Source organism: Mya arenaria, chromosome 4 (genome assembly GCF_026914265.1).
Source record: "Mya arenaria isolate MELC-2E11 chromosome 4, ASM2691426v1".
NCBI classification, from domain to species: Eukaryota; Metazoa; Mollusca; class Bivalvia; order Myida; family Myidae; genus Mya; species Mya arenaria.
In genome coordinates this window covers 53,063,874-53,091,403 of record NC_069125.1, presented here as the reverse complement: position 1 = coordinate 53,091,403, position 27,530 = coordinate 53,063,874, and the positions used below count along the sequence as shown (strand labels likewise).

Here is a 27,530-nt window from a genome sequence, read left to right as displayed (position 1 = left end):
AAAGAACACAAAAACAAACTATCACAAACCAAAACATCGTTGTACTTAATTTTGGAACAAACGAAACAAGAGGGCCATGATGGCACTAAAACGCTCACCAAAGGAAAGGACCACAACTCTGTGATAAAGCATAAATAAAAATGTTGCAAATTTAAACATATCTTTACAGATGAAGATGCCTTGTTTTATATTTGTACAGGGCCATGTAATGAAGCTACCTGTAAATTTTCATTAAATTTAGCCTGGTAGTTTCAGAGATTTCTTTAAAGCAAAACAGTAAGTCCGCCATTTGGTTGTTGTTGTTGTTGATCAATCCCAATGCCTTGTTGTATTTTTGTAGAGGTTCATGCAATGAAACTTCCTATACAGTTTCAGTGAATTTGGCCTGGAAGTTTCAGAGTAGATGTTGTTTAAAAGCTAAACAGGAAGTTGGCCAGATTGTTGTTGTTGTTGATCAATCGTGACCGCTTGTTGTATTTTTGTAGAAGGTTACCTAAGGAGGCTTTCTGAAAGAGTTTCATTGAATTTCGACTGGTAGATTTAGAGGGATCGTTTTTTAAGCAAAACAAGATGTTAGCCATTTTGTGTTGCTGTTGTTGTTGTTGATCAATGGTAACCCAAGAAAGCTTCTTGTAAAGTTTTATTGAATTTGGAGTGGTAGTTTCAGAGGAGATTGTTCTTAAAGCAAAACAGTAAGTCAACCATTGTGTTGTTGTTGCTGTTGTTGTTGATTAATGATGACCCCTTGTTGTATTTTTGCAGAGAGTCGCCCAAAGAAGCTTCCTGTAAAGTTTCATTGAATTTGGACTGGTAGTTTTACAGGAGATGTTTTTTTAAAGCAAAAACCGATGTTGGCCATTTCGTTGTTGTTGTTGTTGATCAATCGTGACCCTTTGTTGTATTTCTGTAGAGGATCACCCAAGAATGCTTCCTGTAAAGTTTCATTAAATTTGGACTGGTAGTTTCAGAGGATGTGTTTTAAAAGCAAAACAGGAAGTCTGCTACTTTGTTGTTGTTACCGTTGTTAAAATCGCGAACCCTGGTTGTATTTTTGTAGAGGGTCACGGTCCGTGTATAAACCGTCTTTTTTTTTGTTTTGTTTTTACAATTGAAAGTAAAAAACGAAAAAGGAACATACATATCCTTTTTCGATTTTCTAATGATTGAAGAGAAAACAAAAAAAACGAAAAGACAGTATATACACGGACCGGTCACCCAGGAAAGTTTCTGAATTTGGACTTGTAGTTTCGGAGGAGATGGTTTTCAAAACAAAACAGAAAGTCGGCCATTTTGTTGTTGTTGTTGTTGATCAATCGTGAGCCCTTGTATTTTATAGAGGGTCATCCAAGGAAGCTTTCTGTAAAGTTTATTTGAATTTGGACTGTTAGTTTTAGAGGAGATGTTTTTTAAAGCAAACAAGGAAGTTTGCCATTTTGTTGTTGTCGTTGTTGCTGATCAATCGTGACCGTTTGTTGTATTTTTGTAGAGGGTCATGCAGCGAACCTTCCTGTAAAGTTTCATTGACTTTGGACTGGTAGTTTCAGAGGATATGTTTTTTTTTAAAAGCCATTTTGTTGTTGTTGCTGTTGTTGTTGTTGTTGTTGATCAATCGAGACCCTTGTTGTATTTTTGTAGAGGGTCACCCACGGAAGCTTCCTGAAAAGTTTCATTGAATTTGGAGTGGTAGTTTCAGTGGAGATGTTTTTTGAAGCAAAACAGGAAGTCGGCCATTTTGTTGTTGTTGTTGATCAATCGTGACCCTTTGTTGTATTTTTGTAGTGGGTCACCCAAGAAAGCTTCTTGCGAAGTTTCATTGAATATGGCCAGGTAGTTTCAGAGGAGATGTTTTTTAAGCAATTGTTTACGGACGGACTGACAGACGGACACCGGACAAAGACCGATCACAATAGCTCACCTTGAACACTTCGTGCTCTGGTGAGCTAAAAATAATTAAAAATAAAAATACAATTTATATTTGCTTCCATTTTCTTGTAACCCTAAATAACATTTTGAAACAAAGTGACGTCACACGCTGAAACATTCCTATCCAGCCAAAAACGGGTTTAAAGATAACAGAAATCTGCATTTTTTAATTAAATCAAAGAACTGAAAGCTCTGTTATATAAGGGTGCCATATTCAATTATATATTTTATGAGAAATTTATCATCAAACAACAGACGGCAAATACTCTTCGAAGTATTGCAATTGTAACCATGGCTTTATTTGATCCTTACAATTCATTGAGGCTATTTGCCGAACAAGCTACTGGAAACATTTTAATTTTACAAATTTTCTTTCAAAACTCACCATATGGGATGAGCAATACTGCAAGCAATCAGCGATTGAAGACAACTATAGGTACTTTGATATGCTATTAAAATACCCATTAACAAATTTTGAGAAAGTTTTTTTTTTAATTTATGGTATCTGAAACCCTGTTTTAGAAGTTTTTTCGTCGTAAGTTTACTGCGAGAGCTAAAGTTTTTGGCATCTGTGCATGTTCTAGCAAACTGTCAACTGTGCAATAAAAACCCCATATGATGGTGCACTAGAAACATCTCTATCTGAAAAGGGTAGTTTAGTATTTTGAAATGATAAACCAAAGACTTCTTTGTTAGACAATGGAAATAATCACAGTCTTTGGTTTGTAATGTAAATGCAACTGGTCATTATCTAAGAAAAAAAGCATCATAATTACCTCCGTAAATTATATTATTTAGTCATATCGCATAAAATGTAATGTACTAAGTACATACTAACATGATGCTTATGTAATAGTTAAAGATTGTTAGTATGACCTTTTATTTTGTACTAGTACAAACTAACAAGCTTAAAATTGTAAATATTAGAATAGTTTATGATGCCCAGAATTGTTCAACGTTGTTGAAACGACTCCGATGGGGCTCAACCGCCGACAACAATAGTTGCGAATCTCACAGTTATAAAATTTTATCAACCGCGTTTTACAGTAGTTTACATTATAAATGCTAGGACAAGCAATGCTAAGGAAAGGTATCAAGAAATGATTTCATCTGCCCACAGTGGAGTGATTCAGACGAGCCATATAATGGAAAGGACAGTAACAGTTTAAATTGCGTATATTTAGTTGTCTTTAAAACATGTATAAAACATAAGAAGACATCACAAGCGTTATGACAATTTCTCGATTTTCCCCTCGAAAACTTACTAGCTTTACGGTATAAAGTATCCTAATACTATACATGTTTCTATGTCATGACATTGTGCTAACTATGATGATCAAAACTACAATTTGTCACGAAACAACTACGTCTTCTATATAAATACATGTTATGCAATATCAGCATGTTCATAAATTAATGACGTCTGCCCAATTTGCTGGTTTTGACAATGAACAAAGCTATACATTCACACATATAAGTCATAACTGACAAACCAATAATAGCTAAATAAAGTCCATTAACACTCATTCAGAACCAGATACAAGAAAAGGCAGAACCTTGTATTTGGGCCAGATGTTCTACCCACAACGGTCTTAATTATCTTCTTACAGCTATATGGATAAAACACAGCTTGAAGAAGATGTGCTAAATTGATTTATTAGTTGAGCAATCTTATATATTCAAGGCATTATGTAAATATTTAATTATAGTGTTGTGCATGGAAAACATATGTACATACATTTGACCATGTTGCATATTTGATATATTTCGTATAACTGCTAAAGTCATTAATCTAGTCTATTTTTGAAGAATTGTTTCATGATTTTGTGTTTCTAGGGGTTACCAGGGAGCGCCATGATCCCTGATAGCACATATGTTTCTTTCTGAACATGCATGCGAGGTAAATAGTTGTTTTATTGAAATATTCTTATAGATCTGAGCTAATTTCTGCACATATGTCTCCATCCGAAATCTGCTAACCTTCATAACTTGTGAATGATAAATATTGTATGAAATATTAAAATATTATGTAAAAAATACGACCAAAAGTGAATTATTTGATTATTATTTTTATCATAGAGTACACGAACACATTTTTTTTCATAATTCTCAGACCAAGAGATCACCAAAGAGACCGTATCGCTCCAATCAGATAGCTCGACTGGCCACAACTGCAGTCCAAATACCAGTAACTCTTTTGCGTTTCTAGATCACATGCAACGTAGCGCTCGGTCAAATTGTAATAAGTCGTCATGAAATATACAAATTCAGGATTTTTTTCGAGCTAACTGACATATTATATTTCCTTTAAAACTTGAATAGTTCGTGTTCTATCATTTATGATGACAAGAGACACAATGTTAAAAGACTGTTTGCTTGGCGCGTTGTGTTAAAAAGACCGCTTGTTTAGGGAAACAGTGTTCAAAGAATTCTAATTTGAGGCACATTGTTCAAGTGTGCTTGTTTGTGGGCACAATGTTAAAATAATGCTTGATTTGAGGCACAGCGTTCAAAGACAGCTTGTTTGGAGGCAAAATGTTCAAAAGAGGCTTATTTAATGCATATTGTACAAATACTTCTTTCTTGGGATCACAATATTCAAGGACAGCGTGTTTAAGGCACAGTGTAAACATAATGCTTGTAAGGGGTCACACGATTCGAAGACGGCTTGTTTGACGCACAATGTACACATAATGCTAGTTTTAGTTCCAATTGGCAAGATACTAATTGGAAAGGTGTCGGAACTTCGCAATATGTAATTACAGAGTTAGGGTGTATGATTAACTTGTATTACAAATCGGCTAATCGTTACATTGCTAACTTTTATTTGTCTCGATAAAAGCAAATGTTTTAGAGAAATGAATGCCATTGTATGCGGATGTCAATGTCTGTCAAAGCCTCGTTATTCTGTAAACGCTTAACGCTTGAATAACTAGTCATTAGGTTGTGTTCTTAATTTTTGGAAACATTATTTTAAACATGAAAAAGTCTTTTTCTCACAAACATTTGGTTTGATTTGATAATTTTCTATGATCAGTTACTAAAATGAAGCTAGTTCATGGGGATAAAACACATAAAATGTGAAACCTAAGATGATTCAGATTTTAGCAGTAAGTTTTTTTACTATTCTTAGAATTCCATATAGCGTTGTTTTCGTTATCTTCTTTCACATGCAAGTGAATGTTGTGACATCAAAAGTCATATGTTGTAATTTCGTTTCTGATTCGATCGTTGTTAATAATTGGCCGATTTTTCAGAACTGTGTTAAACTTAACTTCGCTGTTAACGTCATCGTTGTTAACGTTTTGAAAAATATGAGTTCAGGTTTAAATGTTAACAACAATGCCGTATATCAAGTTGTTAAAGTTAACAAACGTCTAACAATCGGCCAAGTGTCATATACCTAAATTGCTATATTTCAAGGTTATATGATTTCAGACAGTGCTCACATAAAGATAACATATGGCTTTGCAAAGTTTGTTTCTAAAAATTATAGATCTTACCAATTGGTTTTTAATTTCTCTTATCATTCATCTTGCCTATAACCCTTCGAAATGCACAAGAGGCCAGTATGTAAGAATGCAAATGTTATCATATTACAATTAGTGCATCAGTAATGAACAGTGACGGTCTATTACGAATAGTCTATAAGCTTTAAAAGGGCTTTGTATTTGAAAAATATTGTATTTATCATACATGTCCTATAATAATGTATTTGCTTGACATACTATAAAGGCTTCGTTGATTCTATGTAAATTTGCAATCATTGTGCAATCATTGACGTCTTAAGTTTCGCTCTAAATTGTTGATAAAATGTTCATTACTCACTTACCAATTGTTGCTTGAGAAGCGACTGGTAATCGCCTCCAAGCAATTCTTTGATGTCGAATTCGTAATACACACTTGAATTTGACAGAAACACACCATTTAAGAGTGGTATTCAAATGGTTATTGTCAGAGGAGAAACAGTTCCGACCTAAGGTTTTAAAACCGATATTTCTTTGTTTTTGACCTGTGAGCCTACATCAAATTTTGAGCCCACCTCTGCTTACCAAGCGTGCTTACTTACTTACCTTTAACCTAAACGATTTTTATCATTTAGCAAGTGTTCAGCTGTACAGCCCGTATAAAGCTTTCAAACATGTTCCAAACAATTCTTCTTTTATTTTTATTTTATTTTGATAATATGTTATAACATGAGAACACAATTGAGAATGACAATATCAATACAAATTTCAACACAATATTTAGACCCAACCTTATAAAATCTATCATTCAGAGGGATTGGGCCACGAGTTATGCCAACATCAGTTACGGCCCTCTCCCGAAACGTCGCATTCTATACCAAGCAAAGGTGTTTAGTAAGCAAAAACAACAACAATATGTATATAAGAGTAATATTTAATGAGCATTGCATTGTTTAAGTGGAAAAAACACGATACAGTAGAAGTTGTAGAGAAAGACGTGTGAGAGAAAGAGAGATCGAGAGAAGATGAGCTCCTGATACCGATTGATTATTTTGCTAAAACGTTGGGAAGTCTTAATAAAACGTTGAACTTCACTAAAGATCAGGACGTTGTCTTCTTCGGAAAGGTTTTTAGAACCAAATAGCAGTTTATCTGTACTGAGCGGATGGAATGTTCGTGTCTTTCTGAAGAGATTTAATCGCTGGTCGGCGATCGGTCAATTTATGTTGAGGTCTTTCCTACTTTTGCGCAGATGATTCCAGATTTAGCACATTTTGTGTATAACACGTCAAGGCGATGCGTAAATATCACTAACACAAATCCGGTTGTTTATGGGGAAAGGTTCTTAACTGTAAAACAAATTGATGGGTGTTTTGTCTGAAAGCTAGTCCTAGGCTTGATGATAACATATACACACAAATAACCAGAACTATGATTGCTTGACGTTTTCTTAAGAAATAAATGCCTCAAACAAAATGAAAATATAACTTGATAACATACTGATATCGTCTTATATGTTTGAATTAAGTTCCCCTATTTGGAAGAGCAACATATGACAATAACGTGGCATTATTTAAGTATTAGGTTATTATTACACTTAATATGATTATAATTACTACTTTGAGCAGGTGCAAGTAAATGCTTAAATCCAATTGGATAAGACAACCCACATGCCATTCATTCATTTCTCCATGAAGCATTCGTGTATGCAAATCAGCTTATTAATATTTATAACCGGGCTACTTTCTATTGACGTCACGTCATAGTAGGAAGTTGTTAACATGTGTACTTCTCTTCTTAAAATATATTTGGGGTTAAAATAAAGCAACAGTGAACAATGAAACTTTTAAAGATATTGATCTTGTATTATTTGTTGTATTATAAACGACAATAAACTGATTACGAAGAACTAGAAGCTGAAAGTTCGTCTACAGAGGAAACATGGTGGATGGTCTTTCACATTTAGAATTGTTTAAAGATCGTGGTAGTAGTTTTGAGTTTGTGCCGGAAATGTGTGAAGAAACTGCTGCTGCTGCTGCTGCTGCTGCTGTGATTTCTCCAGAAATTGAAGAACTGGTGAAGATTTCATTTGATGATTTGCCTAAAGTTACAAAATAAAATGAAAGTGAAAATAAAAGTTAAGATCTAGGTCAACAGATTTATAAAAGTAATTTACATGCCGACAATTTATGAATATAAACAACGGGGCAGTAGGTTTAATGGTAACAATATTTTCTTTGGTAAGGAGTAATGGAAGATACATTTCAGATTTCAAACAAGTCGCTTTGACGTAAATATCTTATCTGAAAAGTGCTGTCAATCCGCTTCGAAATGGGAAAAATGAGGAGTCGGCAGCCATTACCGGTCTCATTGTTACTAAATTAGCTCCACGTGTCTCCAAGACGATAATGTATACATACGCGTGGGAAGGCTACAAACTACTAGGAATTATTGAGTGATGAATTACGGTTCTTGGATATTAACAACATACAAATGATACGCTTACACTAACATACGCGTACACTAACATGCACGTAGTCTACAACGTATACAAGTGCACTTAAATACACGTAAACTTACAAACGCAAACATACACGTGCGCTATAAACACGTTCACTAACATACACCCACTCTCACATACGTGTAAAATAACATACAGTTACATACACGTTCACAAACAAATACTTACATACACATCAACGTACACGAGCACTTACACGGGCTGTTGGGGACTTGGGGTTTCACAATCTTAAATCAAATGTACAAATATATGAATTCATTGATAAATAGTACAACATTACTGTTTTGACTATAAAATGGAACGATATTTTATTAAAAATGTATATAATTAAGCTTGTCATCAATAAATATCAACGTGATGCAATAAAGTGAAATCCGTTGAAGTATTGATTGCTGCCTTTTGTACACATCTATTTCCAATTACGAGATTCTGACTGCGCACAAGTGATCTTGGTTCCTGAAATATAGAAACTTAATAGTAATGATCCAAGCGATATGACCAATTAGTTACCTCTTAAGGGTTTATTATCAAACAAGTAATTAACTTCAAAAAGATGTCGACTGAGATACAGATTTAATTTCCGGGAAGCTCTTGCAGAGACAATCCCGGTTTCTTCTTTTGTTTCTGAGAGACCCATGCTTGTAAAACTCGCGTAAAACGCGTGGAATTGTTTCTTAACGAGTCGATATTGAGACTTGAATTCTAAATACAGCAAAAAAACAGAGATGGTCAAACACTTCATTTCGTTTGTTTTCTCTCACCAATGATCTAAGCGTTCCACAAATAAGAATCTTTTCTGGAGTGTACTTTTAAAGCATTTTTTACTACATGATGTATGATTAGAATATCTAGTTTCAGTTTTTCAAGGTATGAACCCATCTTACAAAAAACACCCGCAGCTACTAGCAGTGTAAAGATTATATCTCTTAAACAACTGGCATCATTTGGGAAAAAGATGCTATATTAAATATTACGAAATGCTTTAATATGCTCTGGCGTTTTCATTTATCATACGAAAAGGATTATTAAATTAAGTATAATTACAAATAAATGGTTATTCAAACTAACAATAATGTGGATTGAAAACCATTGAAGACTTTCTACATCTCCGCTCGCTTAATTAATTCCCTTTGTTTATAAGTATCTTCCATAGCCAAGAGTGTGAAATAGGTTAATCTTAACCCGAGCGTTAATGTTTGTTTTGTTTGGAAACCAGGTTTGACAGGAATACTCTTCACGCGGCTGGGCCGAACCTATCTTACACGAGCGGCAATAGTAGATACGTTTATTAAATCTGGTGATAACTTTAATGAAGATAATAATAATGATTACGATGATAGTGATAATTTTAGCAATAATAGCAGCAACATTGCGAGCAACAATAATGACCAATTTGATTTGAATGTACTTAGTTTTAACGTTTGTGGCTTAAATAAAGTACTCTAAATAGCGCCGAGTTTCTTAACCTTAACAATAAATACTCAATAATAGGGTTACAAGAAACATAGCTCGACGGTCTTGACTGTGTAAACATTGAAAAATTGAACTATTTTAAAAAAAACGCAAGAAATAACTAGATGAAAATCAGGAGGGTTATCTAAAGCAGTTCATATAACGATTTCAAAATCATTCGGAACTCCTCGGTCATTTTTATCGAGAACAACCTCGTATGTATGCCGGTACATCAGTTGAAGTAGTTCGTTTTTTTTAATTATATCATTAATTAAATGTAGTGTAATAGCTTGTATCTATATATTTAAGTTTAAATTGATTGCTAGTGAAGCGTATTTTTGCGAACATAATTAAAATTCCCTATGGTAAAGTCATTAAGTTAAACTGCTATATGAAATTACTACGCGATCTACTTGTAGCGGACTAAACATGCCAATTTCTCAGTATGTAAACCGTCCAAATACATCCGAGGTTGTTTTCGATAAAAATGGCCGAGGAGTTCCGAATGTTTCAAAATACGTCTCAACCTAGAGACCACATGTAATCTCGTACTATGGTTAACTATCTCGAAAAGAAATACTAAAACCGATGCGGACCTACTTTCAGGTGTAACATATATTCCACCTATCAAGAAAAAATCATGCTTATCGATTCTTAGAGTTTTTACTTTATACTAACCTATATTTACTGAATCGAAAAACAGAAGACGATGACAATGGACAATTTACTCGTAAAGGCGTGTTGTGAGTTATTTTATTTGTAGTTCATCGCTGTTCAAGTTCGTTAGATGTCTAGAAGTATTAGATTAGTACCATCATGATTCAGACGCACATAACCCTATCGCATTGAATCTAGTACAAACCGACAACACGCCTAGTATAAAATTATATTATGGGATACTCAGAAGACAGACGTGTACTGAAACTTTAATTAAGATCATATTGAATCGATAAATGATGAATGAGTGGGATTCTGAAATAACCGAAACCCGTGCCAGAATCATATTGATATGATGGTGTCTGATATCACTAATCTATTTGTTGGCACAGCTGTTTCTACTTTTGGATACCCTCATAATGGATTGTTAATAGGAAAGTGCCTGCATTGTTTGGTCACGATTGTTGTGAAGCCAGAAAATGTTTCCATAAGTACGTATACAAGCTAAATAGAAACCTTATCTACAAAAATGTTCTTAAGAATGATAGAAAAAAAGACACTACTTAAATACAAGTCAATTCATACTTATAATACACTAAGAACCCTAAAAGGAAATAATCAGAAATAATTCTAGAATTTTTTTAACAATCAGTCAGAAAAGTAATGAGAGTAAAACAGAGGCATCTGTTAAAGACCTGTATAACTACGACAGTGAAATAATAACGACTGAACTGTTTCATTTATGCATTATTATTATTATTATTATTATTATTATTATTATTATTATTATTATTATTATTATTTATCATAGTGTAAATCCATACGCGAATGCTCAAGTTATATTTTTAAATTAGAAGGTATTTAAGTCAGGACAAGTACTTGTCGGACTCACGACCCGCTCCCATTGACTATATCAAGGTGCCTCATTAAAATACAAGCAAATCTTAAATATTTCACATGTCTAGAAGCAGGAAATTGCATAGTATTTTTATAGGCAAAGAAATATTATTGTGGATATTCTGTCAAAAACGTCATCTATAAATTAACGTCAGGTAAATGTTTGTTAACATCGGTCCTGACCTGTGATGAGCCATGTGAGAATTACCCCTTTGAAATAAAGTGATTCCACACGCTGATAATATTGAAGTTGGAAGACAAAGCAAACATTAAACAGGTAAAACATTCCTCTATGATAAACTTGAAAAGCCTTTTAAAATAAGAACAGATCCTGTTTAATGGGTTTAAGGTCTGAATTTACATCATCTATCACCACAATTTAAAAATCTTTACAAAGCTTTAAACAGACATTGTCCATGTGTTAATTGTATGTGTATTTCGTGTAATGTGGCGATTAGCTGTTTATTTTTTAGTTATAAAAGACATTATTTTATGGTCTGTTCTCTTTAAAATATGAAGAGTAATTGAAGCACTTTTAAACCGTATGGTCTCGAAGAATTAAAAAATCCAGCATATTTCTGTAGTGTTGAGTAGATAGAATCGGTAATTTATTTATAGAGAATTTAAGACGATTAGTTTAGCAATCTTTTTCATTACTTCTACAATGAAAGCCATTATTGGACTTAACTACGCACTGCAGAGAAATTGATTCAAGATACCAACCCTGATAGAAAGCTTTCTTGGCCTTTGTGGCTTTATTCCGACGGTTGATGGGAAAATCCTGACAAAATTGATCAAAATGTATCACGTATGTTACTGTATTTTTAGAAATTAATTGAGACAAACAGCATTCCCTTACTTCTGGAAATTCATGAATACATAAGTAAAACAGTCTGTCCACAAAAACAGATATCAAATGAGGAGAAGACAATCAACTGATTTTTAATATGTTTCTTTATCGCATCTTATATTATACAATCTTCTGTCTCATTTCTAAGACTAATAGTTTTCTCATATGAAATAAATTGACTATAAATAATGTTATATTTTTTATTGTATGGCTTGTGTTTTAATTTTTGGCTACTGAGCTTGTTTCTGTACCTTTTCATTTAAACAGGGATAGCGATGCGGAGAGGTCACGAAGCCATTCCAAATAACTAGTCAAAAACGCAGCAAGTAAAAGCATTTATGGTTTCGTTTTATATGAACGAAGACATTGTAACACTGGAACTACATCATCTCAGTGTAGAATTTTATACTGTGTTATTCTGCAGGTAAATGTTAAGATTAGCTGTTAATATCAGTTAAAGGTTGAATACACACAAACCTGAATAAACGGTCGGAAACATCCTTACCTGCAGACACGGTCGGAAACATTCTTACCAACAGAACAAAGACTGAACACACATGCATCAAAATATACTTATTTACAAATGTTTGGGCTACCAACTAGAGAGTCGAGCTCACTGGAGAGTTAAACTAGTGTATCTGAACATTTATTTCCTTTTAAAATAAAAAAAATAAGCCTAATAAAAAACATCATTAACTTGAATGATATTAAATAATAAAAAAACATTCGAGCACTCAACAACACGATACATATACAGTAATACAATACATGATTAGTGCGTGTTTAATTGCCAATGAGGGCCTCCAGTCCAAGATAAACAGGTTCCATATGTACGTGTATTGAGATATAAATCAGTCGAAATGCAACAACAAACATATTATTCTTGGCCTGTTAAAAACTCATTTCATAATTTAATATACATAATCCATATTGCAAAACGTATTTAATATGTACTGCCTAATGATATTCAATTTTCGTTTCAGTGTATCATGCATTAAATAGTGTTAAAATATTTCAAATACATGTCCTGCTGACAAACTAATCACTTATATTTCCTTGCCTTAACATGTTTGCTTATGCAGTTCTTTGATTTTTAGACTATCCGTTTCTCTCTAACATCAGACATCATACGGAAGAATATTTCAATACTTCAATTTCAATCAAACCATTAAGCTTCAACGCATTATTACCTTATATTGTCAAACGACGAACATATTTACAAGGACGTAAAACTCATCTACACTCCGGGAAAAAGTTACGGTGGCTCAATTCTAAACCGGGTGAAAAATGATGATAGCACTCATTGTAAGTATGCTGTTAGCTCTAATGGCAATGAAAACATAGATTGGTTTAGAAACAGTTGTACAACTGGCCATTAGTTGGTTCTGAAATGTGTAATACATGCTATTGATTCTCCAACACCGTCAGCTAACCAAGCAAATCAAACTACATATGAAATAAGATCCGTGTTACATAAAAATTCCAGTTAGATATGCCAGCATTGCAACGGTTTCTTATCAATGTAAAAAACTGTTTCGGATAACGTTGTTTTGGCATTTGTGCAAGTTGAAGCCAATACATACCACCACGTCTCATAAAGGTAAGAGAATTGCAAATCGACCACTTTTTCTAAAGCGTAAAAGTTTGTTCAATCCACAAGCATGTTCCAAAAGGTTAATATGTATCCTTTCTAAGCAGTCCGATAGTTCATTACTCCATAATTCTGTCGAATGGAATAAACAAGGTTCATCCATAGAGTCGAACTCAAGGACTTCAGCTGGTCCACAATGTGTGCAGTGTAGTTAAATATATTGCAAACTGCTTTTAGACCCTGTTTAGCCATTGCTTCTCTTTTTCTGGCCGAACACAAATTTGGTGTAACGTTCTTTCTAGCAACGTTCCTTCATATGTTACCCTTCACATTATCGTAGTGAACCACCATTTCGACAGATCATTTATTTCGACTTTACCTTTATGGCAACTTTCTCACTAAAATATGTTATTTCTTTAGGTTCAAAGCCGTAACTTTGAGATCATAGCATACATGCATCAGCATTAATTCAGTTTAAACTCCCGAAAGATACGATACAGGTATCAAACAGGGCGCGCCTAAATTAATTCAAGGTTTTAAAATGCGTATTTTGTTTATATAGTCTTATAAGGGTGTAGCATTGTAAAATCCAGACGGTTAAACAAGAATAATAATAAGTAAAAAGGAAATTGGAAAGAATGCACATATTGACATATAAATAAATTTAACTTTCCTTCTTGTGTTAAAACAAATTGTCTAAAACAAGATAGTTAAGCCAGAATTGCACATACTTCATGTCAAACCAAATCATTTAAGTGTCCATACAACGAGTGGTTTGTATTTTTCTGAAGTATAGGGTAGGCGGCAGCTCTAATTCATTTAGAGGGGGGAGGTATTCCTCATTATTTATATGTATGTCAAGGAACTGAACTAAACCTTTTATAATTAAGAGAGTATTCAGCAAAATTTGAATAGAATGGTGAAAGGTTACTCCACAACCGCATGAACATGCAGCTGATAAAAGAACTCTACTCAACGGATGGAAAACTGTTCATGAATCGTCATGTTTAAAAAGTGCAATTTTCATGCAAATAGACAGATACTACACTTGCAACAATTAAAGTTTTATTTGGAGCTTCCAAAACGTTTATAAGTAGAATGTATTCGAATGCAGACCTAAATATCCTTTAAACGTTTCTTACTCTCTGGTTTTTAAGTATATTAATGATAAAGTCGAATTCTAATTTTGAATATATATTCTTTACGAAACCGATTTCAAACAGAACACCATTGGCTATGGGAGAATATTCAATTGCTAGTTTTTTTGTGAAGCCCAAACGTCAAACACATAACAAGTATATTAGGCATTTTATTCAATTCGATATCCACTGATATCAGATTACTGCACAACCATACAGGAACCACAACATTATTGTGTTTCGCCATATTATCAGTTTCGTAAGAGGCTACTTAATATGTGGAATATTAACGTTGAAGATCAGCAGCGTATCATACCATTTAGTTGTGAAAGTAGAAAGCAAGAAAGCTCTGGGATCATTTCAATCTGCCTCTTCATGAACCATGTCATCTTGCGAACCGTCCTCTTCAGTACTTTAAGTAGTTTGATTTCAAATCGTCCATAGCATTAGCGTCATTTCAGACAATCACATGGTACCAAATTGCAATTTCCGAAACTGTCACTTGTACTTTTATTCCGTCCTCACAATTTCGAACGCATGAAAATGAATTTAAGAAAATGGAAAATAAATCGTTTAGTGTTGTTGTTTGTGGCCTTGCTCGTTTAGGCTTTATGGACGTCATGTGAAACGCTGATGAAGACTGATCATCGCAGATCATTAAGGTCTCCAAAAGTATTGTTTTTCCTATGAAAACTAAATACAGAAACATAGCACTTAATTAATTGCATTCAACTAAATGATACGTCCTATAAACAAAGACCGCAAAGTACTTAATACATGAATTTCTTTTCTGACATAGGAAAGTGCAAAAAAGTACGGATAGGTTGTGATTTCAAAGTGCTCCTCAGTTGCTTTGAGTGCAAAAATTTGTCCGAAATAAGTTTTCCATCTTAAATCGCCGGAGGAAATTCTGTATCATTATTATTGTAAATTAACACAACTTTGCCCGGAACCATTACTCCATGACAGTCTCCGTTTACGTTTGCACGTATCTTTCTCATGTTATAAAGTACGGATAATGATGACGATGATTAATGCATTACATTTGAAGCGACGTTGCTTTAATCATATCATTTCTCCATCATCATCGGATACCAAAGTCTGACTCATTCCGTTTCTTTTCATTCATTTCAAATGTGTTTTTTTAATACTTATATTCCGTCATTTATCCTGCATCAGCGACCAATGAAATGGTTGCTTTCAAAATTGAATTATCTTCACGTAAAGTCGCGAAGGTTATAGACCAATAAATTGATTTCATATATGACCGTCGGCCTGAGAAAACGAACCTTATCGCATTTCCAGGATATTGGCGGAACTGGACGAAAACTCCCGAACAAATGCGGAAGTAAAACACAAATAAAACGAAAGTATCGGTTTAAATTGTTTTGGGCGAAAAATGCAAACCATTTCGTTTTTCGATGTATTAAACAATTGAAAGATGGGCAATTAAGAATTAGATGAAATCGATTCATTAAACATCTTTTGAATTGAGAATTTTTATATCATATGGTGAACTCATCAATTTGGATGCGATCTTACTCTGAATTCAAATGTTTCATGACCCTTAACACTATAAATTGGTTGAAAGTTACACTTCTTTACTAAACTTTCTACAGCATTAAAAAAGTTATGTTTTTATTTTTATCAAAAAATTAAATTGGTTAACATAACCACTTATTTTTATACGCAATACGTCATAGGAGTACAAAAATGATGTGAAAATGGAAAGCATTTCATCATTATTTTTTTTTTAGATTATCTTAAACGAATTTCCCTTGCGCGTTATGATTGAACTACTACGACAGAGCAAGGACTCTAAGTGTGTTTTTATGTGTAATTTCCACCGTTTTGTGGATAATCACTGGGAAACATAGCTGCAGACATTTATACACAATGCATAGTTGCATTGATCGACAATTCCGACGTGCCTGAAGCATGAACTAACCTAGTAGAACTGTGTTAGGGCATGTAGTAGTTTTACTAGTAGACAACAAGTTTATTCTGACTGGCTTGTCTTTAAAAATTATTAGAATATAGTTAGTTGGACTTGTGCTTGAACGTAATATTTTATAAGGCTGTTGTTGTTGCATAAAATTATACACGTTGGGAACAGTTCTATTATTTTTTACTCAGAATAACTCCATCGTCACTTTACTAAGTCGATGGATTTCGAACATGCTGGGCAATAAAATTGCCTTCACACTTCTCATTAACATATTATAGTTCGGATTTCGGAAAAGGCGGTCTACCGAAGATGTGTTTTGTTTCTTACTAAAAAATAAAATAGATAAAATAGTTGAAAGACAATAACAGACTTTCTGTTGTTTATGTTGATATGATGAACTGTTTTGATTATATGTATAGAAATACGTTATGGTTGAAACTGTAAAATGGTATTCAATGGAAACTATTTCGATCAGTACGAGACATACATCAAATGAATGTGAATATATTAACCATTGTATAATGTTCCCATGGGCTTATACCTACTGTATATGTTTTCCACAATAAATAACAAATAATATGTATCAGTTAGATCAGAAAGTTATGTCTTGTGCTAGATCATGTTTGATATTATCTGATTAATTCGAATATGTTTTAGGCCTCCGTGAAGAGGATGTTATGCCCCCTTGCTATTTGCTCTTTTTGCTGAAGACTTAGAAAAAAAAGATGATGTATATTCTGGACTACTTATTGATAATATTGTCCATTTATTTTTGGCCGATGACATGCATATGGCTACTGTGGGAAAATCACCTGAAGAAAAACGGCAATGAAATAATTAGGGTTTATCAGTCAACATACTTAAAACAAATATTATGGTTTTCGTCAAAGGGGAGGGCTATTGCCAACAGAACATTGGACCTATAATGGTCAGTCTATTGAATTTGTGCATGAATTTAATTACGTAGGAATTGTTTAAACTACACTGGTAATTATGCTATTAAACCAAGAACATTTAACTTGTAAAGCTATAAAAGCACTTAACGTAGTATTATGTAAATGGTAGAAATACGACCAGATTCTGTGTTAACTATGTAAGGCTTTGGAAGCTCATGTTCTTAGTAATGCTTCGAAAATATGGGATACTACCAAGCCTAAAGAAATTGAAAGAACTCATTTAAAGTTTTGTAGACGTCTGTTAAACGTGTACAGCAAGTATTTATGGTGAGCCTGGCAGATATGCAGGTGTACCAAACAAAAAGCACTTTTTTGTGTGATTTAAAAACTAGAATAAGTTAATTGTTTAAGTCAAGAGTGGTATTAATCCTTTGATGGTCCAGTCTAGTTTTTGTATACAACATTTCAAACAACTTTTGGTAACGATCATTATTGTGACATATTTCCTTTAAGCTTACGCCTTTTTTTGTAGACTTCCACTCTCAGTTCACTCAAGAATCGAAACGAGTAGAAATAACCGTATTCGTATTCAACGTGGTGAATCACATATTGTTTATGCTGTACAAAAAGAGATATAGAAGACAAATTCCATTTTATTGTCAATGCTTTGATCTTATAAGAAAGAAATACATAAAGCTTCATTTTTATATTCGTCGATTTGTACTAAGATTATTAATCTGTTAAATGCAACAAGTATACATGAATTCATAAAAATATCTTTATTCGTCAACGAAGCGTAATGTATACGGCTAACAACTCTTAATGTTCAATAATAATAAATAGTATTTATAGTCGATATTGATTTTTAGTTTATGTTTCTTTTGGTCATCCTCACCTAATTTTGACATGTCCATGTGTTTTATTATTTACCTATTACTCTATAACCTGTGTTTCCACCATGTGTTCAATTATTACATATATATGTGGTTAAGCAGATGATATATTGTGTACAAGTCTTAACAAATTATCAATTCAAACTAAAACGGTTTGTTTATTTGGTAGCACATTGAGAATACAGAGATGAGCTTTAAAAGCACCTTTTTGGTTACCTGTGATTTAGGGGTTTAAGGAGTCCTTTCTACATAAGTAATGTACGTAGAATCTTAAAAATGTGAAGAATTTGGTGGCTAAACTTTCATTTTAAAGAATTTTGGAATGCAGTATCATGATATTTTAAGTAAAACAGTGGATAAATCATTATAGTGAGAAGAACATGGTGTTGAACATTACGTTTACCTACGAAACTACGCCACAGCGTAGTGAACCGTCATGGAAAATTTTCGAAAATCCTAAAATGCATGGTAAAGATACAGCCCGGATAAGACTCAGTCCTGACATTTAAACTTTAAAGTGTTACCTTGATCATAACGGTACAGACCTGGGTCATGTGCGTAACTCGCCGCCTCATCATTATGAATCTTCATGGCAAATTATTTTGAAAACCTTATAATGCATGATCAGATAAAGCACGGACAAGGATCATCTCAACCGTTGACCTCTAACCTTGACCTTGACCTTTGAGGTATTGACCTGGGTCTTGTATGAGACACGCCGCATTATCATGGTGAACCTTAATGGCAAATTCTTTGAAACTTCTATAATGCATGGTCAAGATTTACAGCCCGAACAAAGTCAGTCCGTACGTTCTGGAAATCACCACATTTAACCCAATAAACGTCATGAACAAATGTTTATCTCGATCTCGAAGTGTGAATCTATGATTATGAATAAATTCAGTATTGCATAAATGGATAAAAGGTTACATTTGTAATTTAATACTCGTGAGTATATGCTTAAAACTTAAAGGAACGGGTAAACCATTGTTCATGTCCAATAGGATCATAGCATTTATACCCGTGTATTATTAATGTTGTGATGTGCAATGATTTGTTGTTACTTTGGTTTTGAAGAAAATATTCCGTATCAAATTAGCTGACTATATATTATTTTTTTAATTAAATAACAAAATGACCTTTTGATATTGTTTATCACAGTTTCTACGAGAGAAAGGATCTAGCCTTTCATAATTATGCTAATAAAAGTTCAAAATTATGAAATAAAGGATAATTTATAGGACTTATTATCATCCTCAGATATCTTTTGTCATAACCCAAGTTTGTTGTATCATATTTATTTTTGTCAGTAGAATATAACAACGAATACTTGTAATAAGTATTTTGATAATCTGTTGTTACACAAAACAATAATTTCACATCTCAGTAACAAATATAAACACACATATTTGCTCGCATGAATTGTATAATAATAACAATACACAATAATTAATGATAAAAAAATATTACTTGAAAGCAGATCGATTTTTAAACTATATGTAGAACGTGTAAGGACTATCACGTTCAGTTTCACATTCATGCAGGTACCAAAGCTGTAAGCGTCATAATTGACACCTGATTGCCATTGCTAGCAGACAATCTTTTTAAAATGATTGAACTTACGTAGCATATGGTGTCAATAAAAAACCAGACTGTACCAACAACATAACGTGGGCACAATACTACACTGTACATTCGGCTTCGCAAGATTTACCATTTGTATATAAGCACCTCCCGTTCCTATCATGGACATGTACAGGTTCTTTAGTCATAAAACGCACCCGTAGTTTAAATCCGTTGACGTTAGACTCCGCTATAATACAACCCCCGTGAGAGCGGCTGGTTGAGCTTGCTTTTTCCACGGAGCCCTCGCTAGATGGCGTTGCTGAACGCGATGATTTAGCAGGTAAACATGGCACTGGCAAGTGTTTTGTTTGATTAGACGTAATCTTATGGCGTCGGTCACTAGTTGCCGAAATAAGAAGGCCGTTCACATCATTACACCGGGCATAACTGTTAAATCTCTTCTTATTTAATCTATGAGGACAACATATTTCCACCAAACTTGCGAAAATCTTTATATTAAAAATTCCGTACAGAACTGGGTTAACAGCACTCTGTAAAAGGGCAATTGTCTCTGCGAATGCCATCACAGTACTGGGAATTTTAAGAGTATAGTTGCTATAAATAAGACATAAAGTTGTCACAAAGTAAGGTGTCCAGCAGGCGATAAAACTCAATATGATACAGAATGTCATTTTAACAGTTTTCATTTTCGCCAACGAAATAACGCCCTTGTTGACAATAAAACGTCTTAACGATATGTCGCTATTAGCCAGATATGTTTCAGATTTTCCTTGTTTCCATACGACTCTGGCCACATTAATATAACAGTATGAGAGAACTAAACCAGGAAAAATGAGGATATAAAAAGACATAAATGTCATATATAGCTTTCGTTGCCATTGGGCGGTATATCCTCTACTGTGACATCCGTATTTAGGAGAATAATCGGAATGATAGCCGTCTACTGTCTGGACAAAAATGAAAAATTGCGGAATAGAGACAATTAGAGAGAGAATCCACGAACAAATGATCATTTTACGAGCCCTAGAATTCGTCGCTGTGAATCTTAGCGGCTTACAGATAGCCATGTATCGGTCTAATCCCATGGCTGTGAGAATGAATGTGGTGCTGGAAAGCGTGACGACTTGAATATACGTTAACAGCTTACAACCCGCTTGTCCTAGAACCCATTCGCCAAAGGCAACAAACAATATTTCAGTCGTCATTGTAACGACACAAACCATAAGGTCTCCCACTGCTAGATTAATTATAAAGATATTGACCCTGTTGTTGCGCTTTCGATAGTTGCTACAAGTCAATACCAGGATGATCGCGATATTGCCTATTAGTGTTAACACCATTATAACCACGATTGAAACAACACGCTGGATCACAACTGGGGTCCATATTTCATCGCTGTTTTGAGGCTGAATGATAACGGAGTTTGTTGAAATATTGAAACAGAACGCTGGCTCCCGACGTGAGCAGTTCAATATCATGTTTCCTCCGTCCATTTTGATTTCGCAATTTTCTGTCGTTGATCCTGAAACAATATAGCGAAACGTTACCATAAGTAATACATGCATACGTTTAAAAGATGTTGCGTTTGACTTAAACATGTGCACACGCAAGTTAAAACGACATTTTATTGTTTGCCGCCAAATGACACGCGTTTCCATTGGTGTATTTGACAACATTGTCATACACCAGGACGTCTCCAATTTCTCGAGAGAGAAACGGATTATGATACTTGTGATCATTCCTCTACAATAGCTGTGCATATATTTGATTACAAGAAGACTGAGAAACCTTTGTTTTGTTAAACGATGTGTCTGATTTATATTCTCTTTACAGACCCTTTCAAGTACCATTTCTCTGACTTCAAATGAAAATGAAATCTGATTCATATAAATCTAAATTGAATTAAACTTATTTTCAAGAAATATTGTTACAAAAATGAGAAACATTTTTCAATTTGTTTTAAAATGCAATAAAACTTTATTTAATAAGTTTCTGTAACTTCTGTCCTTATAGGCAAATGAATAAATGGCGCGCTCATGAAACAGAAACTTAAGGCCAAAAACGATCATAATTTTGTTTAATGGCACACTGATCAAATGCGTAATGGAAGTCCGTAAATGTGTTTTTAAGTATATTATAATTGGGGGACATCTGCACATGAAAAATGCTGGGACAAGCCCAGTAGCCTCTTTAACCAAAATGCTGCTCAAACGCACATTGTTCGAATCCAACCAAAAGCGAGGCAAAAGAATCAACGCATTTTACACACCTATCAAGTTATTGTTCATAGTTAATGTTTCGGTAACGCCATATTTCGCATAAATATTTATCAGGTCAGAGAAAACTATGATGTAACCCTACCCAAAATATGTTGTGCATTTTAATGAAGCAAACTCGAATTTGTTGTTGAAAACAAATCACAAACATTCAAATGCTCTCAAAATTGGCAATATGTTTTTACCTGCTTTTGTGAAATATGGCTAAATGTAAATCAAAATTAGAACAAGTATTGTTATTTAATAATCGTTCAGAAGTCGTTATCTACCCTGGAAGTTAACATACATGTAATGAATTCTTAATTGTTTTAAATTGCCCAGTTGATCGAAATCAGGGCTTATTTTTTATGATTTTTTACCATCTTTTATCTTCCCTTTTCTGCATCCATAATTATGCTTCACCTCAATGAACTTCAAATGTGTGGGAACAGTGTTAGTGTCAGTTGCTTTACAATTTCAAGATTTAGAATTTACAGATTTACAAATATACAGTTTTCGATAACTCAGTATTCAAATTGTATGGCAAATGGAAATGTCCACAAAACGAGACATATCTACTCATGTTTTGAAGCATTGACACCCTTTGTGATTTTCAATATTATCCATTTTTACGATATTGTCGAAATCTGGCAAGCCATAAGTTAAATAAAATACATTAATAAATTTGAAAAAAACATGCCCCAATATTTAAACATAAAGTAAATACAACATCCACATCAGGTCAAATCGAATCATCATCTGACAGAATTTATCATCCAACCTTAGCAACATACAGCCTCTTACGTGAAATAAAATCATTTGCAGACTTTTATGTGTCCAACCCCGCCTATAACTACGTCTCCGGGATGCTATCATTTGTGAATTTCCGTACTAAGAGTTATCGTGAGACAAAAAACTCAGTTCATTTAGTAAGATGTAAAGTTACCGTCACATATTTCTTTGACCATTTGATATTTAAGACGGAAAAGGGGTATTTAGTTGTTCTTTACTCTGCATACTAAGAAAATAACTAGCATGTCATTTTTTATGACTTTGTGCACTCATGAAGTACACATAAAAGATTAGGATTTGTAGAGATTATAATTCTGAATTTTCAACCAATATTAATAGTTTAATAATTCGCGTTATTATATTCAAAAACATAATTTAACAAATAACAATATGTTCACATACAATGCCCTCAATGTATATTTTTACAGGAATCGTAGTCCCCTTTTAGTGTGTATTTCAAATAAAACAAAGGGTTTGTTGATATCAATGGCCTTAACAAAATGAATTGTAAAAAGAGTCATTGATTAAACGTGTTAATAAGACTTGCTTTGTTGCAAAAAATGCGACCTTCACATTTAACATTATAAAGGAAACGCTTACGTAATGTTCAATCAATTAAAAAACGGAATGAAACACAATCGTTCCAAGAATATAGTACTACTGGACAGAAAATAGTTTGCGGTTCTGCGCTCGCATTTTGTGAGAAGAGATTTATATTTTTAATTAAAAAATAAAACTATGATTTCTGCCTACTCGTTTGGAACGTTTATTTCCCATAAGCACGCCTGGGTGCAAAACTTTAACCTTGGCCATCACTTAAAAACCGTTGAAGATACTCAAATATTTCATAGTATGTATGTCGCAAGAGAAAACAAATATTTTTAGCAATATCTCTGACTTAAATACATGCTGAACTATGTCGACTGAAACATATCAGACGAACGGTAATATTGGCTACACGGCGCTTTTATTACAAAGGTTATCATTTGCCTTACACAACTTGAAATGTCACTGTTTAATAAGCCATAAAATTGATATCACAGTTATATATATTGTTTAAAATGAAACTTAAAGACGTGACTACCATTTTAAGTACCTGTTACATTTGAAAAGAATAAATTAATTGTCATAATATCCCTCATTAGTTAAAAAAGATAAAAACACATTTAATTCTTTGTCAAAATGTGACCAATCAAACAGGCAGATGACTGACATGCTGTTTTCGCATTTTCGCTCATAGCCAAACAGTTATGATAAAAGTAGACGGACCTAAATCTCATGTTTTATAGCCATAGGTTTATATGGTATATGTATCCACATGCGTGAAGCTATTAGCTGGTTATTAGAACCTTTTGGCTCACGGGAACATAAAATATTTGCGACCGTGCTTACATTATCATACATATTGCCTACATAACTTATCTGTATATTAAATAGGAGTGATGGACTAGATGTATTTTAAGCGAAACCTTAAGTTATTGTACGCTACCTATCAATCTTTAATATATATTTGCCGTCAACACAAACGTGTTCATACATATCTCTTTTAATGAATACATACAAGAATATTCCATTTATTTAAGTACTATGTTATCAGAATCAGTTTCAATGACAAAAGGAACATTTTATTGGGGAAAAGATGATCGACAAACCGTTCCTTCAAAAATGCCCTTTACCATGACGAGAAAGCAATTAGTATGACAACCACCAACATCAACAACTCATTAGCTGATACATTAAGGAATAAAATGGGATCGCCGTTTGTTATCTTGTTTATTGCAAAATAGAGAAAGTTGTCGATGATATGACGGTTTGTCCAGTGGATCAACATTTTTTTCAATGTTTAGTAAGGATTAACCTGTACCGGGGTTAAACCGGGCAAACCCGTCATTTAAAAGGGCAGGTCGAGTACGCGAAATATCATTACTTATATTGACTGAGAAATATTTATCGGGGGCATGTTCCAACGTACTAGATTATACTTTAAATCGATGAATTATTCAGTTGTTTCAAATAACTGCATAACTAATACTGAAATTACTTTAACAACAAAATATAAAACTAGTCATTACTAGGAAGTGGTTAAAATAAGTCTGTCACATAATAAATTTCTGCAAAAATCATCGCTTTACTTATATTACGCCTGTTTTATGTGAGACAGACTGTCTCACATAAAACAGGCGTAATAAAACAAACGCGTTTATTTCATTTAGAATCATCAGCGAAAAAATCTCGAATGCGCAATTTAAGCGCAAAGTCTAGCCATCAATTGCCCCTGTCATGACCACATAAAGAATAGGGAAATCTGAATTCACGCCTGTTAATATCCACATATTCATTCCTAAAGCCTGTCTCACACAGAACACACGGCTTATACGGTTGGCCACCCGTGTAAACCGTACATACAACCGAACCAACCGTGGCCTTATCCGAGTTACACTTGGGCCATTCGAGTGTATCCGTGAAAGCCGTGTATGATTTTTAAAACTTTTAAAAAACTGGCACGGGTGCCATGTCCGTGTATGATCGTATTAGCGATCGTACAAGACCGTGAGAGACCGTGTGAGACCGTACGAGACCGTATATACAACCGCACATGAAGTCCACTCCACGAGTGAGCTCAACCGTGTCAATATCGTATACAAATCGTATGAAATCGTGTGAAACCGTTCCCAAGTCCAACATCCAACACCCGGATTAACACTCGAATGTCACACGATCACCGTACGATTCACACGAGTGTACACACAGTTTTATACGATCGCCATACGACCAATACGGTTTCATACGATCGCCATACGACCAATACGGTTCAAGTACGAATTATACATGGTCAAGTACGACCAGAAACGGTCTCTACGTCTGTACAAAGCTCGTGTATGATCATACAGCACTCGAACACAACAGAAAACACAACTACCTGCTGCCACCTTGAAACAACAGTGTACTTGCTACATAATGCCTCCAAAGAAGAAGAAGGTCCCCAAAAGAATCCCCACCATGGAAGATTCTACCAGCGAGAATACAAAAAGGGCCACAAAAGCCCTCCGACAACTTCAACCTGTTGACCCTGTCGACCCTTCTTCTTCTCCTTCTGTTGGCTTGTTCTTGTCTCCCCTCACGCCTTCTGGCCAAAATAATCTCAATGTCTATCAGTCTTATCATGATTTCTAATTCTCTTATTCTGTCATCTGCCATTTTTATAACTTCTCTGTTGAAAGTTCGAAAATTTATCAAGCCAAGCCATCAAAACGAGTCAATTTATATCAAAACATACACGAATGTGTGATAATTCGAGCATAACTCGAACAAAAGTCGATGGGACCGTATGTAAACCCTGTAAATGTCCAGTTAATCGAGTAAAAGTCGTGCTTAATCGTACTAGGCCGTAACAGACCGTACTAGACCGTACTTGGAACCGTACAACAATCGTATGAAAATCGTTTGAAAATCGTGTTCAAAACGTGACAAACCTTGTTTGACCGAGTATATCCGTGCTTTGTTCGTACATACTCGTGCTACATTCGAGTCTAAATTGTACTAACTCATGCCCAGGCACGGTTGGAGCTCAATACTCGTACCAGTCAACCCGTGTATAACCGAGTATACCGTATTGGAACCGTGTGCCCAACCGTATTCTGTGTGAGACAGGCTTAATTGCGGCGTCATTGATGACTGCACTAACAATAGGTCGTTATTTAAAGCTTTTCTTGCTAATACATTAGTTACAGAAACAATGCTTGGCTGTACCGGTTCCGGTTTGCACAGTTCAAATATTCTGAGTTGTAATATTATAGTATAAACTAATAATTACAGTAATAATAAAAAAGTGCTATAAATGGTATTACAGTTTGACTATAAGCTCACTTTACAATATTACTTTTGTGTACCTACACTAACCATGGTTATGGACACTAAATATTTCATTAACCGCTTTATTGCCAAGGAAACGACTAAATGACCTAACGTGAGAGCAGTTATATGTTGTGCTCCATTTTATGCCATCGAATAAATTCGTCAAAAGTGAGATCTCTCAACAATCACTATCACTTTTCCTTTAAGAAACACGCTCCCAGGCAATAACAAAAATACCCAATATATTACAAAATTGTTTTGAAAAAAGCGTTAAATTCAGAATTGCCGTAATAACAATATTTTTTAAAAAGAAAGAAGTTCAGTTATAACTTGCATCTGATATTGTTTTTGTACTGTTTAAAGCTTGTACAACACAATACACAAATATAATCAGAATCAAATGCTACAATTTGGGTTCATAAACGATTAAATGTATAGATACTAACTGTCTAACTTGTCTTGTGTAGTTCGTGTTTGTTTGTCATTCATTTAATGTTGATATATGTTCTACATAATTTCATTCTTTTATCAGCGCTTAACGTATATATGTACTCTGTTGTTTGTGGAGTTTTGTGCTGTTGTTTCATGTTTCTGGTTTGTGTTTGTTTGTTTTTGTGTTTTATTGCTTTGGCGTTTTCCCTTTGTCAATAAACGGGGTTTAAAGTTTAAATTTTCGGCAACTGGGCTTGTTTATGTAGTTTTACAAATAAATATTACCAACTATCTGCGAGAGAAACCGACAGTTATGCATTTATTGACTTAATGTAAGTCTTAATCCTGAATTATTTTATTTATTATTTATTGAAA

General features: G+C 34.0%; 1 protein-coding gene across 1 annotated transcript; it reads right to left on the bottom strand.

Annotated features, from left to right (window-relative positions):
- Nucleotides 1-19,887: 19,887 nt before the first annotated feature.
- LOC128230909 (neuropeptide S receptor-like) lies at nt 19,888-26,066 on the bottom strand. Its single transcript, XM_052943337.1, has 3 exons — nt 25,868-26,066; nt 20,147-21,343; nt 19,888-20,086 (listed from the first exon to the last, which is right to left on the bottom strand). Exons 1-3 carry the CDS (start codon nt 26,064-26,066, stop codon nt 19,917-19,919), a joined length of 1,566 nt encoding a protein of 521 aa, XP_052799297.1. The 3' UTR covers nt 19,888-19,916.
- Nucleotides 26,067-27,530: the final 1,464 nt, after the last annotated feature.